At 39.7% G+C, this 13,831-nt stretch overlaps 1 protein-coding gene across 2 annotated transcripts; it reads left to right on the top strand.

The window, feature by feature from the left end:
- The first annotated feature begins 2,141 nt into the window (after positions 1-2,141).
- psmb7 (proteasome 20S subunit beta 7) lies at positions 2,142-12,983 on the top strand. Of its 2 annotated transcripts, XM_042509049.2 has the most exons (9): positions 2,142-2,294; positions 5,641-5,734; positions 6,656-6,753; positions 6,947-7,087; positions 7,275-7,390; positions 9,346-9,404; positions 9,501-9,652; positions 12,481-12,507; positions 12,770-12,983. In XM_042509049.2, the coding sequence occupies exons 1-9, from the start codon at positions 2,230-2,232 to the stop codon at positions 12,879-12,881; spliced, it is 864 nt and encodes a 287-aa protein (XP_042364983.1). In that variant the 5' UTR covers positions 2,142-2,229; the 3' UTR covers positions 12,882-12,983. The 2 variants fall into 2 exon arrangements, with proteins under 2 accessions (XP_042364983.1, XP_042364984.1); XM_042509050.2 differs by lacking the exon at positions 12,481-12,507.
- Positions 12,984-13,831: the final 848 nt, after the last annotated feature.

The following is a 13,831-nucleotide window of genomic DNA, read 5'->3' as shown; positions in this document are numbered from 1 at the left end:
CAGTGCTGTCTCTGTGATATGATGCACTCTAAATCCTAAATGAAAATCCTCGTGTAGAAAGTCACAAAATTAACAATCCTTTCTCAGGGATAGGGTTACTTAAAGCACTTGCTTATTATTGGGCTAATATCATTTAATTATAATGGATCAAGCTGTAATTCATCTTGAACTATAACTATTGCCTTAAAAGTCGACCTTTAACATGGTGTAACATCCCTTTAGCCACTTGGAGGAAAACAGAAACAAGCTGTAAACACATCATTGACTCATCCAGCAGAGCAACATTACCATTCCTTTAAAGTTGTGTTTCTGGCCAAGTCAAGTCCATTTCATTTATTAAAAAATCACAAACACCCCCTGTTCTTAACCGCCTTCATTTCAAATAAGGAAATTCGCTGTGGATCTTTTGTAGGCTTTCCCTACATAATTACATAATTTGCTTCCCTCGTGCATAGCACACACTTACATGATTCATTGTTAATATAAAGATACAATAATGACTGTACCATTAAACATTTCTGATTATTTTTTACCCTTCATTGTAATATGATATTAAGACTGACTGAAATATTAAAACTCAGCACACTGCTGTTTTTTGTTTTGTTTTTGTTTTGTTTTTTGAGGGCACCATTACATTGCATTACATATCAAATGTATAATTTTCCCTAAAATTCAGCCTGTGTGTTGTATTATTGGAAATTTTGAGGTGTAGATTTCATTTCAAATGAAGGTATGTGGGTTTAAACTATGCCTTTCCTCAAAACATGATTTCTGCAGGGATGAAGAGATCATCTCATTTAATCATCAACAGGTGCAGCATGAGCACAAACTAGTCAGTATAACACATGGTACATCTCTTGGGAATATATAGACTACAAACTGTGTTACATAATGCCAGAAATTTAGTGCAAGCTAACGTGAATACGAAGAAAGTATATGATGAGAAAACACACTTCCTGCAGGTTCACATCACAGTGCAGGCAATCAGTGCCTGATTGTTATCAGGCACTGAGATCCCACCGATTACACCTTTAACCACCTGTTTTGCCCACTCTGTTTTAATAAAGGGCTTAATCACCATAATGCACTCATGTTGTTGTGAAGGCACACTATCTGATCTTTTCCACCTCACTGGAGCCCATTTCCTGCCCAACCTTGAGATCCAGCTGGCGTCAAGTTGCCATCTGTCCTGTTCAAGGACAAAACATGGTGGCATGATTAAGTTTACAGTGTTACAACCGGGAGCAGGCCTTCTGTTGGGTTCACTTTATTTTTGATGTTAGATCATTATTGTGTAATGTGTACGTGTCTTAGTAAGACTGACCCTGCACCATCTAATCTGTAGCGTCTCAGTAACTCACTGTCATCCAGTGTTTGGAGAATATTTCTCTGACCTCTTTGTTTTTACACCATTTTCTCTTGTGCTTAAAGTTATAGTTAGGGATTTTTGCAGTGAGGCTTAATTAGACACTTATGTATAGTCAGTGTATTACATACAGTAGCTGGCGGTCAGCATGCTCCGTGTTTACAGCAGCAGAGGGGCAACGCCCCCCACTGGGGTTGATATCAAAATGTATTTTAGCCACTTTGAAAAAAGGCCTACCTAAAAGATCAATCAGTCTAAGTGCACACTACATGTAAAGTATTTTCAGCACTTTACTTGGCTGTCACGCATCCTTTTCCTTTGACACTACATTTCTCTTCCGCCTCTGATTGGGTCAGAAAGTACTGTTAGCCACTATCACACAATTCCATATAGGAAGGTGTATGTATACACACAGTCTATGTTTCTACCATTCCAAAGATCTCATTCCCTGCAAAGACACTGAGTTTGCAGAGACGTGCGATGCTCGTATTAGCCTACTGTCAATGAAATGAATAAAGCAGAAAAGAATTTGTCTTCAGTCAAATCTCCAGGTAGTGATAGTGTTACATCCATTTTTCTATTAACATTTCTGGGACTTGTCCATCATCTCTCTCATGCTAGAAAAAGCAACTGAGAAATTGACATTTCTTTCCACGATTAAACAAGGTAGAATCGTGGATTTAGGGTAGAATAACTTCCCTATAATACCATGGATGTATTGTATAATACACCCATGCTGAAACTCTGTGCTTTTCCTGTGCTCGAGCAGCGTCATGCCTGCCTGAGCCAATCAGAGGCAGAGTCTGGCGGAAAACAATGCATCGCTTCCCGGAAACACAAACTTCACTCCTGCATTCTCCAAGATGGCGGCACTGGCGATGGTAAGACAGGCACCGGTTGGGGGTTTCAGTTTCGAAAACTGCAAGAGGTAAGTCATTTTTTCATTGATAAAAAACATTGGAAAAAAATATATCCGTGAGTTTAATAAGCTGTTAGCTGTGGTGTTAGTCTGTGTGTAGAATAGAGGCGTTTTCTCAGTGATGTTAGCTCATGCTAACTTGGCTTCCATACAATGACTCAGGCTTTTCCCTACATTAGTGTTAACGTTACCGGCCAGCTATCTTGTGACATTACGTTTTGACAAAATGCCACGCGTTTAACAACTATACACCGTTAAATTGTGCCTTACACAAAATCATTTAGAAAATGTTTGAAAACGTAAGCTAAGTAACAATAACTGTAACGGCACCGTTAGCATCACAAACTGGAGAGCAAACAGCCATCAGTCAGCTACTGTGTGTCCGTCTATGTTACACAGTGTTCGGGAGTATCTACTTCAGTGGAACTGAGCTACATCACATTCATTCTGTTGCTTTACATCTCTCCGAAATACACCTCGGTCTTTGGCAGTATTTTTTTTAGCTAAATGCCCAGTTTAAAGTATTTGTCAGAAAAAACAAATGTAATACCTTACATTACCTTGATTAAAAAAGTAAAATAGTTAGAATACAAAAGTAACCTTTCCAGCAGTGGTTATACATCAGCATGTACTGTTAGTACATAGTGGTTTTGTGGGGACGTAGTGCTTTGCACCATAGATGCTGTTAGTGAACCCACATTGTTGAATGATTAAGGTCTTCAAAATCAAACTATAGTTAAAAAACAACAAAACCCCTCATTGAAAAATAGTTAATTTAAAAAAAAAGCAATAGGACTTCATCTAGACATGTCAGAAACTAACAGTGAAATTTTGCTATACTGACACATCCGTTATTGAAATCCAGTTAGTACGTGTCTCTGGTTAGAGCCAGCCAAACGCTGTTAAATTATGCCAGTGACTGTTAGATTTGCTTTACTCACCAGCCAAAAGAACAAAACTAAACAAACAATGGTAATCTATTGAGTGACTGGTAGGTTTCATTTCCAACACTGAGTGAGACCCAGGCTTGAGGAAACAGATGCTTTCTGTGCAGTAACAAACAATAATAGACATTTCAGTGGTTAAAGGCTAAATAGAGCATGAAAGTTATAAAAAAAAAAGGGGGTGGTTTATAGAGTGCTGAATAGTTTGAATGTACTGTTGTATTTAATTTATGAAAACTATATTAAAAAAAGGTCTACTGATTTCACTGTAGTGAATATGAAATGTTTCTAAAATGCAAAGATGCAAAATTTATAATACGCATAGTGGTGGCTGGTGGTGGTGAGGAGGTGAGGTACTCTGCGACTCTGCAGAGTCAAGCTGAAGGGCCTGACGGAGGAGGGGGAGGAGGAGGGGAAAACGTTGGAAATTCATCCCGGGGAGCCTCGGTAGTTGCACCACCGCCACGAGCAGCCCTCCCCGGGCAAGTACACAAAGGTCGTCGCGGCTCTTCGGAGCTTCCTCTGGGAGATAGGAGGGGGGTACCTCCCCGCTGCCATCATCCCGGCCAGGAGCAGCCCTCGCCGGGCAAATACACAGAGGTCGGCGCGGCTCTCCGCTCTCCTTTCGACTTTATTCTCGAAATTTCGACTTTAATCTCGAAATTATATTACGACTTAATCCTCGACATTTCGGCTTTTTTTCTCGAAATTTCGACTTTAATCTCGTCATCTCGACTTTAATCTCGAAATTTCAATTGTATTCTCGTCATTTCAACTTTTAATTCGATTTGCCCAAAATTATTTTCTTCATCATAAATGGCCCTAATCGGCTTCCAAAGTCTACGCATCACGTTCAGGTTACTTTATTTTTGTATCCCTAGGTTGATTTGGCTTGCAGTATAAAGTGCAAGGCATCCATTTAACACAGTTGTCAGACACCACAGACAACATAAAACATGACAAACATAGCAATGAAAAAGAGCAACATTTATCCATATTTAAACAAGTTTAATGTTTTCTAGGGCTGGGGCGACGCGTCGAAGTAATCAATTACGTGAATACGTCGATTCGCGTAAGGTGCGTCGACGCTTCGCACCGTTTCACACAGCGCGCGTAATGAGAGCGTGAGCAGCGCCGAGCGTGTTGTTTTTTTGTTGCGGCGCTCGTGTTCACACTGCTCGCCTGAGCAGCGCTTGTCAGGTGCGCCTGAGAGGCATTTCAGTTGCAGCACATGTAGAGAAATGGTGGTTAGCCTTTTTTTTTACGCGTGACGCTCGCGTTTGTTGACTCTATAGCACTTTATACTGCAGTTTAAAGTCTCTCTCTGTCACAGAGATGAGGAAATACAAAGGTGTTTGTTTTACTTCAACTTCCTTGCTTCCCTTTCAAGACAATAGCTATCTGACTGTCTCTGTGGACAGAATGCTATCAGTTGCTGATACAATGCACTTTATTTTGAAACATTTACAGGACAGTGTTGTCAGCAACTTCATAAATGAGTGAAATATGTGCTTATAAATATGAAAATACAGTACTCACATCAGCAGGCAGATATGCCTTAAGGCCCAGGTAAGGCTGGTCTATTTTGATGCAGAAAGAATGTACTTGTTATAATTATTTATGTTAGAGAAAAGTTATAGTGTTATTCAAATTGCATTAATTTTACTGTAAGATGTTTTGCTGGACTGCTATATTTGAGGTTTGTTACTGTAACAAAGAATAACTATTTTGTTAAGTGACTTGAATTTTACATTGTTTTATTTATTTTGCTGTTGGATTGCTAAATTTAGATTGCACTACATTCCTTTTACTTGAGTGGAACAAGCTCTAATTTTTTTTGGAGACTTTATATCAGACTGCAAAACACAGATTACCAGTTAAGACTGGTCTATTTTTTGTTGGGGAATAATGCCCTGCAGTGTATGACAAGTTTTAAAATGTTATTTTCAGTAAATCCGTTGCTATATTTATTGAGCAATTAAAAAAATAATATTTAGAGCAGTTTAAATAATAATCGATAGATTAACCAATTAATTGAAAAAATAATCGATAGATTAACCAATAAAAAAATAATTGTTAGGTGCAGCCCTACTGTTTTCCAAAGTAAGAGGTTAAAGACTGCTCCAGAATAAGTGTAATGTTGTTTCCTGTCAAACCCACAATGAGAACAGTTAATATTTTCCTTTGTCAGTGCTAAAAGATTTTGAAAATTCAAATGTGAGGGAGTTGAATACGGTCTTTTGAAATGAGTTTCGATTGTCACAGTCTGTCTGCACAAGATTTTGTTTTGTGCAAGATTGAAGCCTGGGGAGAGAGCTTAATATTTATTAGTCTTCATAGTCTTTGTTGTAACGGTGACACTGTTATTCAAGTGCTTTTTGCAATTTATTAACTGTCAAATTTATTTTCAGAAATGCCATTTTAGAAGGTGAAGCTAACAAAGTGGGATGCAGCTTGCCTACTGCGCTGAAAACAGGGACTACCATCTGTGGTGTTGTCTTCAAGGTGAGTGACAGGAACCAGAATCCTTAAAAGAAGTTGGCCCTTTAAAAGAAGGCTTGTTAAATTATGGACATTAAGTGGAGTCAGTGGTAGCGTCTATCTAGTGAAGTCTAAATTTGGGGCCTCTCTGTTATGACATGCCTACTTTCAAACAATCAAACCTTTGCTTTAATTTCCAAAATAATGTGACTGAGGTCTAATTCGTTCATCCATTAATCTAATTCAGTCATGCATCTCTTCCTCGACCTCTTCCTGATCTAACATTGACATAGGTGTTTGTGGAGCCACTGGCTGGCACCAGGGGTTGGCGATAAATCGTGTACACTGATGTATCACAGTTTGTTCCTGTGGATGTATAAACTGACTACATTGCAAACATTGATGGGTAGCCTTTTTTTTTATGCATGACGGTCGTGTTTTTTTGACTCTATAGCACTTTATACTACAGTTTAAAGTCTCTCTCTGTCACAGAGATGAGGAAATACAAAGGTGTTTTTTTTTACCTCAACTTCCTTGCTTCCCTTTCAAAACAATAGCTATCTGACTGTGTCTCTGTGGACAGAATGCTATCAGTTGCTGATACAATGCACTTTATTTTGAAACATTTATATATCCAGGTGTATATCTTGTATCTCAATTTATCATAAAATATTGCAATATTACTATTAGTATTATTATAATGATCTTATTATAGCCATATAACCTAGCCCTGTCTCTCATATTAACGTACAGGATAAAAATCATTCAACTAGAAAAGGGTGCCATCACAAAGACAGCCGACAGAATAGCCTAAGAGAAACTACTCAGAAGGTTTCAGCAGATGGGCTGAACGCCAGAACTAGTATTGTTTGACTTTTTTGAGAAGCTCAAAATAAGGGCAGCATCACTGAGTTTGTCTAAATGATGATTTGTTTCCCTGTGAAGGATGGCGTTGTCCTCGGAGCTGACACCAGAGCCACTGAGGGCATGGTAGTGGCAGACAAGAACTGCTCCAAGATCCACTACATCTCCCCCAACATTTAGTAAGTAACAGGAGCTCCGGTTCTCAGGACAAAACCTGAACCTGCTCATACGCACAGTGGCTTTGAGAAAAGAGTTGATTTTCAGGTTGTTGTTTTTTTGTGGTTGTTTTTTCTTTTTTTTTACAAACTTCATGTGATGAAGCTAAGGTGTTGTATAACTGACAGACTGCTCTGTACGTGTGTTGTTGTCAAGCTGCTGTGGAGCAGGGACAGCTGCAGACACAGAGATGACCACTCAGATCATCTCATCCAACCTGGAGTTGCACTCTCTCTCCACAGGCAGGCTGCCACGTGTGGCCACTGCCAACCGCATGCTTAAACAAATGCTCTTCAGGTACATTTCTCATCATGTAGTAGATTATCTGAAAAATCTGTTGATAAACTGTTGATTCATACAATAACCAGATAGCCAGCTTTGGGTAATCCAGTAAAATAAATACAAAACATGTTGAAAAAATGAGTATAAGTATAAGTATGTGTGATATGCACAGACATTTAAGTGTATTGTTGTGTGTGTGCAGGTATCAGGGCTACATCGGGGCTGCCCTGGTCCTGGGTGGAGTGGACTGTAATGGTCCTCACCTTTACAGCATCTACCCTCACGGCTCCACTGACAAGCTGCCCTACGTCACCATGGGTCAGTCTCACACACTAACATACTACTGTTTCTACATGTCTCGTAAATCAGTCACAGCCTAACGCCTTGATGGATGCAAAGTACACACTGTAACCCCCTGTAGTTATTTTAAGAGACCTTAACTACTTTAGTTTTTCATACAATTCTGTAAATAACCCCAAATGTGAGATTTGTGGTCAGAGGGATGTACCTCAAAGGAAGTCCAACAGAGCCAGGCTTTCAATGCATGAGCTTGCTCCACAAACCCTAAAGCTAAAGGTTCGGTGGTCTTAAACTTTAAACTTAATGCAGCAGATTTAATTTAATTTAATCATCAATCATGCAAGTAAACGTCCTACTGCTTAATATTACAGTAAACTATTAATGGTTGCTTTCTGTGATTTTGTAAAAGGCTTCTTTTTGAGACAGTGTGGGCGAGTGGACCAGAGAGCACTATAAGCATGTTTAGTAGCTCACCGAGAGTAACAACAATCTCGTGAATAGAATAAACGTCTTCCTGTTCAGATTGTCTGCATCACTGATGTACAGTAGGTCCGCTTGGAGAAAAGGGGGGAAAAAAGTCATCATGTGATACATACAGTAAGCCAGTGATAATCAAATGGTGGTCCAGGGGCCAAAGCTTTTCATACAGCCTGCAGATTATTAATTAACCATTAAAAAATGGACCTCCCTCGGCTGCCCATTAGCTCACCGGTAGAATTGGTGCCACATGTGTACAGGCTGTGTCGTTGCCCCACAGCATCAACAGGTTGGAGGGCCTTTGCTTCATGTCACCCTCTCTCTCCCCCTTTCACACTCAAGTTCTCCTATCAAATTAAGGCAAAAAAATCTAAACAAACAGCCCTCTCACTGACAGCTGTGGTAGGCTGTTGTTTGCATAGTTCTGTCTTAATAGATTTAAAGTAAGAACAATAATAACCAGAACATTTATTATTTTTGCAGCAAAAAGCTAAGGCTTCTTCATTCCTGTCATCAGATCATGTCCTTACATTACCTTACCTGACTTATGTGCCGTGTAGACTTGGTATTTGCTGTAATTATGCAGGTATTTCTCCATAAAAGCTGTAGGAGAAAGCTGTTTTCATAATCCTGTATAGTGGTTTATATTGATCTAAAATAAAGACTATAATAGCTAGGGCATCCATTCTTTTTGTTGTAGAAAGCGAAAGTGTCTGTCGTCTGTTTTATCGCATTATATGAGTTGACCCCTAAAGTAAGTGCTACTGTAATTGGAAGGCTAATGTAACATCATGACCTATAATGTTTTCTCTCAGCTGCAAGTCTACATGGCTCAGAGATGTTGGGGACGCCATTTTCAAAGGAGTAGAGTAGTGAAACGCTGAAAGTCAGAACAACAACTCGTCTCGACTAGGCGAGGTCTGCAGCATAAGTTACCATGGCGATCTAGCCAGGTTAAAAGAAAGCCCCCTTTGTGATAGTGAAAACTCTGGTTTTAGGCTCTGTGTGCCTCCCCAACCCACTAATCTGGCTCTGTGGTACATCCCTCAGTTGTGTGGAGGAGGACAGGGTCTAAATTGTCATTACGGTAAAAATTGTATTTTTTGCCCTGGGTGTCACTTCTGAGGCTACATACAGCCCAGCATATCTTAATTTTGGAGCTGTATGCAGCCTGAGAGGAGGACAGCAGACCATCTGCCAACTCCTCGACTGGATTTAAGGGTTTTACATTTTAAAAAGCAATCTCTTTTATTTCATATTCTTCAGAATTTAACAGGAAATTGCAAGGCAGGGTTAGTGTATTAATGATTTACGCAGAGTCTGGACATATTGGCACCCGTTCATCCACTCAACCAAACCTGCACCACAGTTGTGTAACCTCCAGTGTCTGATAATTGCAGAGTTGAGGGCCTTACACTCTAATCTCATTCAGAATGTGACTTAATACAGTTCTGCACCTCAGTGATCCACTCCAACTGCTGTTCTCTTTTCTAAAGGCTCTGGCTCCCTGGCTGCCATGGCAGTGTTTGAGGACCGATACAAGCCCGACATGATGGTGAGTTCACCTCTCACATGTGAAGCATAGCACCCTAACACAGAGTCCTGTGAGGGAGGTGATAAGTTCATCTGAGCATTGTTGTTTGTGTGACAGGAGGAGGAGGCCAAGCGGCTGGTACGAGATGCCATTGCTGCAGGTATCTTTAATGACCTGGGCTCTGGCAGCAACATCGATCTGTGTGTTATCACCAAGGGCAAGGTGAACTACATCCGGCCCCATGATGAGGCCAACAAGAAGGGGGTCAGGTGAGAACTACACCAGTGATGCTTCAGAAACATGTAATCTGTAGTTAGATTTCATCCTATTATATACACACACATTTTTTCAATTAGCAACTAGGCTGTTACTTTGGTTTCAGTACAAATAAAGTTTTTAGTTCCAGAAACAGAGTTCACTTTTAAGGAGTACTTAATGCATTGTATCTCAGTGACTCACTCTTTGTTACATTGTATCCATGAAGAGAACTCTTTTTCCTACCTGCCTCTGGTCAACCAAGAATTCAAAAATAAGAGAATTCATGATGATTTGAAGTCTAAGGGGTCTGTGTTTGACAATAGCACTATATTAATATAAACTACATCAAAACAACAGTTTACAAACTCTCTCACTGTTGGTGCATTGTAATCCAGGTCTCATTTATCCAGTGGGAGGCTCAGTACTTCAGTGGCAGCTCTTTCTGATGGGGGAATAAAACAGGGTGCTCTCGTGCACTGCACATGTATTGCACCAAAATTCATGCATATCCCAAATAATTATGAGCCAGTAATTATTGAATTATTTTTGTGCGTTGTTCAGTAATTACTGGCCCTTGATTACTTGGGATATGTATGAATTTTGATGCATTACTTTTAGTAGGAAACATGAATTCCCCGCCAGAAAGAGCTGTCTGTGAAGTGCTGAGCATCCGACTGGATACATGAAAACTGTAAATGGATGTTTTCATACAGTTTATCTGTTAACAAATGGCCTTTAGGGGTGAGGGAAAAATTCGGTACAGCATAGTATTCGGATATTTTGTGGTAATATTGTATCGATACACAGATTGTCCTTAAATTGCGGTTGTAAAAAAGTATATATATCACAATATTTTTTTTTTTAATCACAATCAGCATATTTCCAAAAATATAAAATCACAGTTCTATAGTATTGTGTTTATATAGTACTGCAGGGCCCCTGGTTAATCCCACACCTGTGGCATCATATTTGTCAAGAATTTTCTCAAATTTTGAATTCTTTGTTAACAGGTGTGAGAAAAACACAGTTTTCTTCCCCATTTTAGTGTAACATGGACTGAGTAATAAATACACAAATTGTCATTTGGGATGAAGGATGAAGTATTCCTTTAAATATGGGTCAATTACTATAACATCATATCATCTCACAGCATTACAGAGCATGTTGGTACATTGCATGAAATAGTAAAGGTTCAGTGTGCAGGATATGTTGGCAGAAATGCATTTTGCGTCAGCCACTATAGTTAGCAGATCATCCACCTACGGCTGAGCAGCGTTGGACAAACATGTATTTTTAACTTCAAGGTGCTTTATTCAGTATTACCAGCGATTTAAAACACTTTTGGCCTCGTTCATAAAACAGTGCGTAGGATTCAGACTGAAAGTGTAGGTATGGACAAAAGTTGAAAATGGCATGTGCCCAAAAAACATTCTGATTAATAAAACTGTGGCTATGGATGCCAGTCCGCAGTTTCCTTTTACAAATCCCACTAGGGATGTAACGGTTTCTGGTTGTAACAAAAACCGTGGTGAAATTCCCCAACGGTTAGAAAATTTAATATCGTTACATCTCTAATCCCAACTCAACTTGGAATCATTTACAGGTAGATCAGCCTAATACCCAGCCCTCTACACGCCCACATTCAATCGGAAATGGGCAATGCAAAGCTCCTCATAAACGTTAAGGAGCCGGCAGTGGACCTTCATAGGTGAATCATGACAATGACCACAGAGTCCCCGCAGTTTAAAGAATTCAGACTGATAATTTGAGTATTTCTTATGAGGAGACAGTGCTGATGAAATAATGAGCAGAACTCAATTTAAGATTTTAGTTGGCTTTAATGTTTACGACTATAATGTGCTTATGGAGAAGTTGTGGCTCACAAGAAGATAGATAAAATAAAAACTGCTGGACTGAATGTTCATGACAAGTAAAGTAACAAGTGACATCACTCTGAATATAGTGATTTATTTCCACAATATGGTTTTAGTTCATTGCCTCACCATCTGCGTCACCAGTTTCCCCTCTCTCCAAAATGTATCTATGCATGGCTCAGAGTTCCCTACAGGTGCGCACATTCCTCTGTCAAATTTGTTTTTATAGATCACTTTTGCGCATGGAGTGGCATACACCTCTTGCAGGCATTGTTTTATGCGTAAGCAATTGTTATGAGACCCCTGGGCTGTTTGTTTTGGATAGTAAAACCAATTTCATTAATAAAGCCAATTGTCACAAATCATAATTTGCCTCAGAGGGCTTTACAGCATATGACATGCCTCTGTCCTTACACCCTCACATCAACTAAGGAACCCCCCTACCGAAAAAAAGCCCCTAGAACAGGGAAAAAGTGGTAGAAACCTCAAGAAGAACGACTGAGGAGGACAGACATGCAATAGATGTTGTAAATGTAGATGACATAGAAATAGAGGGAGGAAAGGAGAGGAGAAGAGACGCACAGCAACAACAGTGGTAACAATAATATATCATATAACAATAGTAAGATATTAAAAAATTAATAGACGTAATTTATGATAGCATGTAATATTATATGTAGATATTGTAGTTTATGTGGTGATAACAGTATGTGTATAGTGGAGGCATGACTAAAAAAAAGGAAGAGGAAGATACCTCTAATAAACAGATAATCAGCTCATGATAAAAACCTCTTGAACAATAAACACTGAAGGAATTTTAAGTGGGAGTTTGCACTCAGCACCTTGGAGAAGTTTGAGCTGTCTGCAGGCATAATCCCTACACACTGCTCCTGTCAATCATTCACTTTCCATGACTTGATGAACTGTGGATGACTTGTTGTCTTTTTTGCTTGTTCTGCTTGAAGAGTAAATGAGCTTGAAGCCGTGCAGCTGTGAGTACAGATGTGTTGTGGTAGAGTGCAAATTAAGCAGCCGCCGCCTCTCAAGCTGATCTCAGTTTGCTACTAACCAGCTTTTTAAAGCCTGTCCACTGGACCTGCTCAGTTTGACTTTACACAACTAATGTGCATGGCTGTGGCTGGTAGTCTAAAGAGGCATGCTGTGCTCTTCAAGCCCCTCACATATGTCCCTGCAGACATGTTTAATAGAACTGTTAATTCCTGGGTTTGACTGAAACATGTCCTTTTGATGTAGAGCTGGTGACTACAAGTACAAGAGAGGAACCACCGGTGTGCTGACAAAGGTGGTGACCCCGCTGAACCTGGAGGTCGTGGAGGAGAGTGTACAGACAATGGATACCTCCTAAAATTAGTACAATGTATGTCTTAGTGTAACGCACTACCCCCTCAGAATTCCTTACACAGATGTCCTGTTTTTCCATGGTTTACAATAAAAGTGTTTGAGTTGATTCCTGTTTTCTTCATGACTGTTTTTGAGTTGTTGAGATACAAAGTCCATTTTAAAGGGAGCCCTCAGATAATAGCTGTCTGTAAATGAGATTGAGTGAGAAACGATTCCTGTTTTGAATGCTTCACCTGCAGGCTCACCAAGAAATTAGCTTATGAAGCCATTTAACCCCTTTTTTTCAACAAATATATGAACAACCAACAGTTTAAGATTTTTCGGATTTTTTCCCTGTTGTTGTGTAGGCTGGCTGAGTAGATGAAGACAGCTTGGAGAGAAAGAGACAGAGCAGGTCCCAAACAAGGAGCCAAACAGGGATGCTTGCTTTGATATCAGTATCTTAACTCATTGAAACCTGAGCAAATTCTCTTGATTTCTTTTAAAAACATGGAAAGAAGGTAATGAGCAGCTAAAGAAGAAATGACGCAATTTACAAGAAATCAGTAAAAAGTACAAGAAAATTGTGTCTGAAAGTGTCCCAGATCTGACTAGGGAAAGAAATATTTGTCCCCACGTTACACTGGAAAATGGTGACGGTGAGAAGAAGAAATATAGTATGCCTCTCCTACAGGGAGAGCGCGTCCTTTGTTTTTGTGCACATTTTATGTGGCAGTAAAAAGACTGAGGGGAGGAACAGGCGGAGCTTTGCATGCAGTGTTTCTTTAAGTTAAAAGTAATAGCACAGAAGCTGCTTTGTCATCTGCATGTCACTAATAAACATATGCTTACGTACAGGAGCTTTTTGTTAGAAATCTTCCTTGCTCCTCGCTCTCAGATGTCCTTCAAGATGGAGCGCTAAGGTCGATTTCTGGGTCACATGCAGAGGGAATCAAGGAGACAAGGAGGCACGTC

This window comes from Plectropomus leopardus, chromosome 20 (genome assembly GCF_026936395.1).
Source record: "Plectropomus leopardus strain MGB_pleo_1.0 chromosome 20, ASM2693639v1, whole genome shotgun sequence".
NCBI lineage: Eukaryota > Metazoa > Chordata > Actinopteri > Perciformes > Serranidae > Plectropomus > Plectropomus leopardus.
Note: the sequence above shows the minus strand (reverse complement) of the source record. Positions and strands in the feature narration are given on the sequence as shown.

Excerpts from the sequence above, each read along its gene's own strand:
- psmb7 (XM_042509049.2), top strand. The coding sequence starts at position 2,230 with ATGGCGGCACTGGCGATGGTAAGACAGGCACCGGTTGGGGGTTTCAGT. Across the intron at positions 9,405-9,500 it reads GATACAAGCCCGACATGATG|GAGGAGGAGGCCAAGCGGCT; the intron begins GTGAGTTCACCT and ends TTTGTGTGACAG. Across the intron at positions 9,653-12,480 it reads GCCAACAAGAAGGGGGTCAG|AGTAAATGAGCTTGAAGCCG; the intron begins GTGAGAACTACA and ends TTCTGCTTGAAG.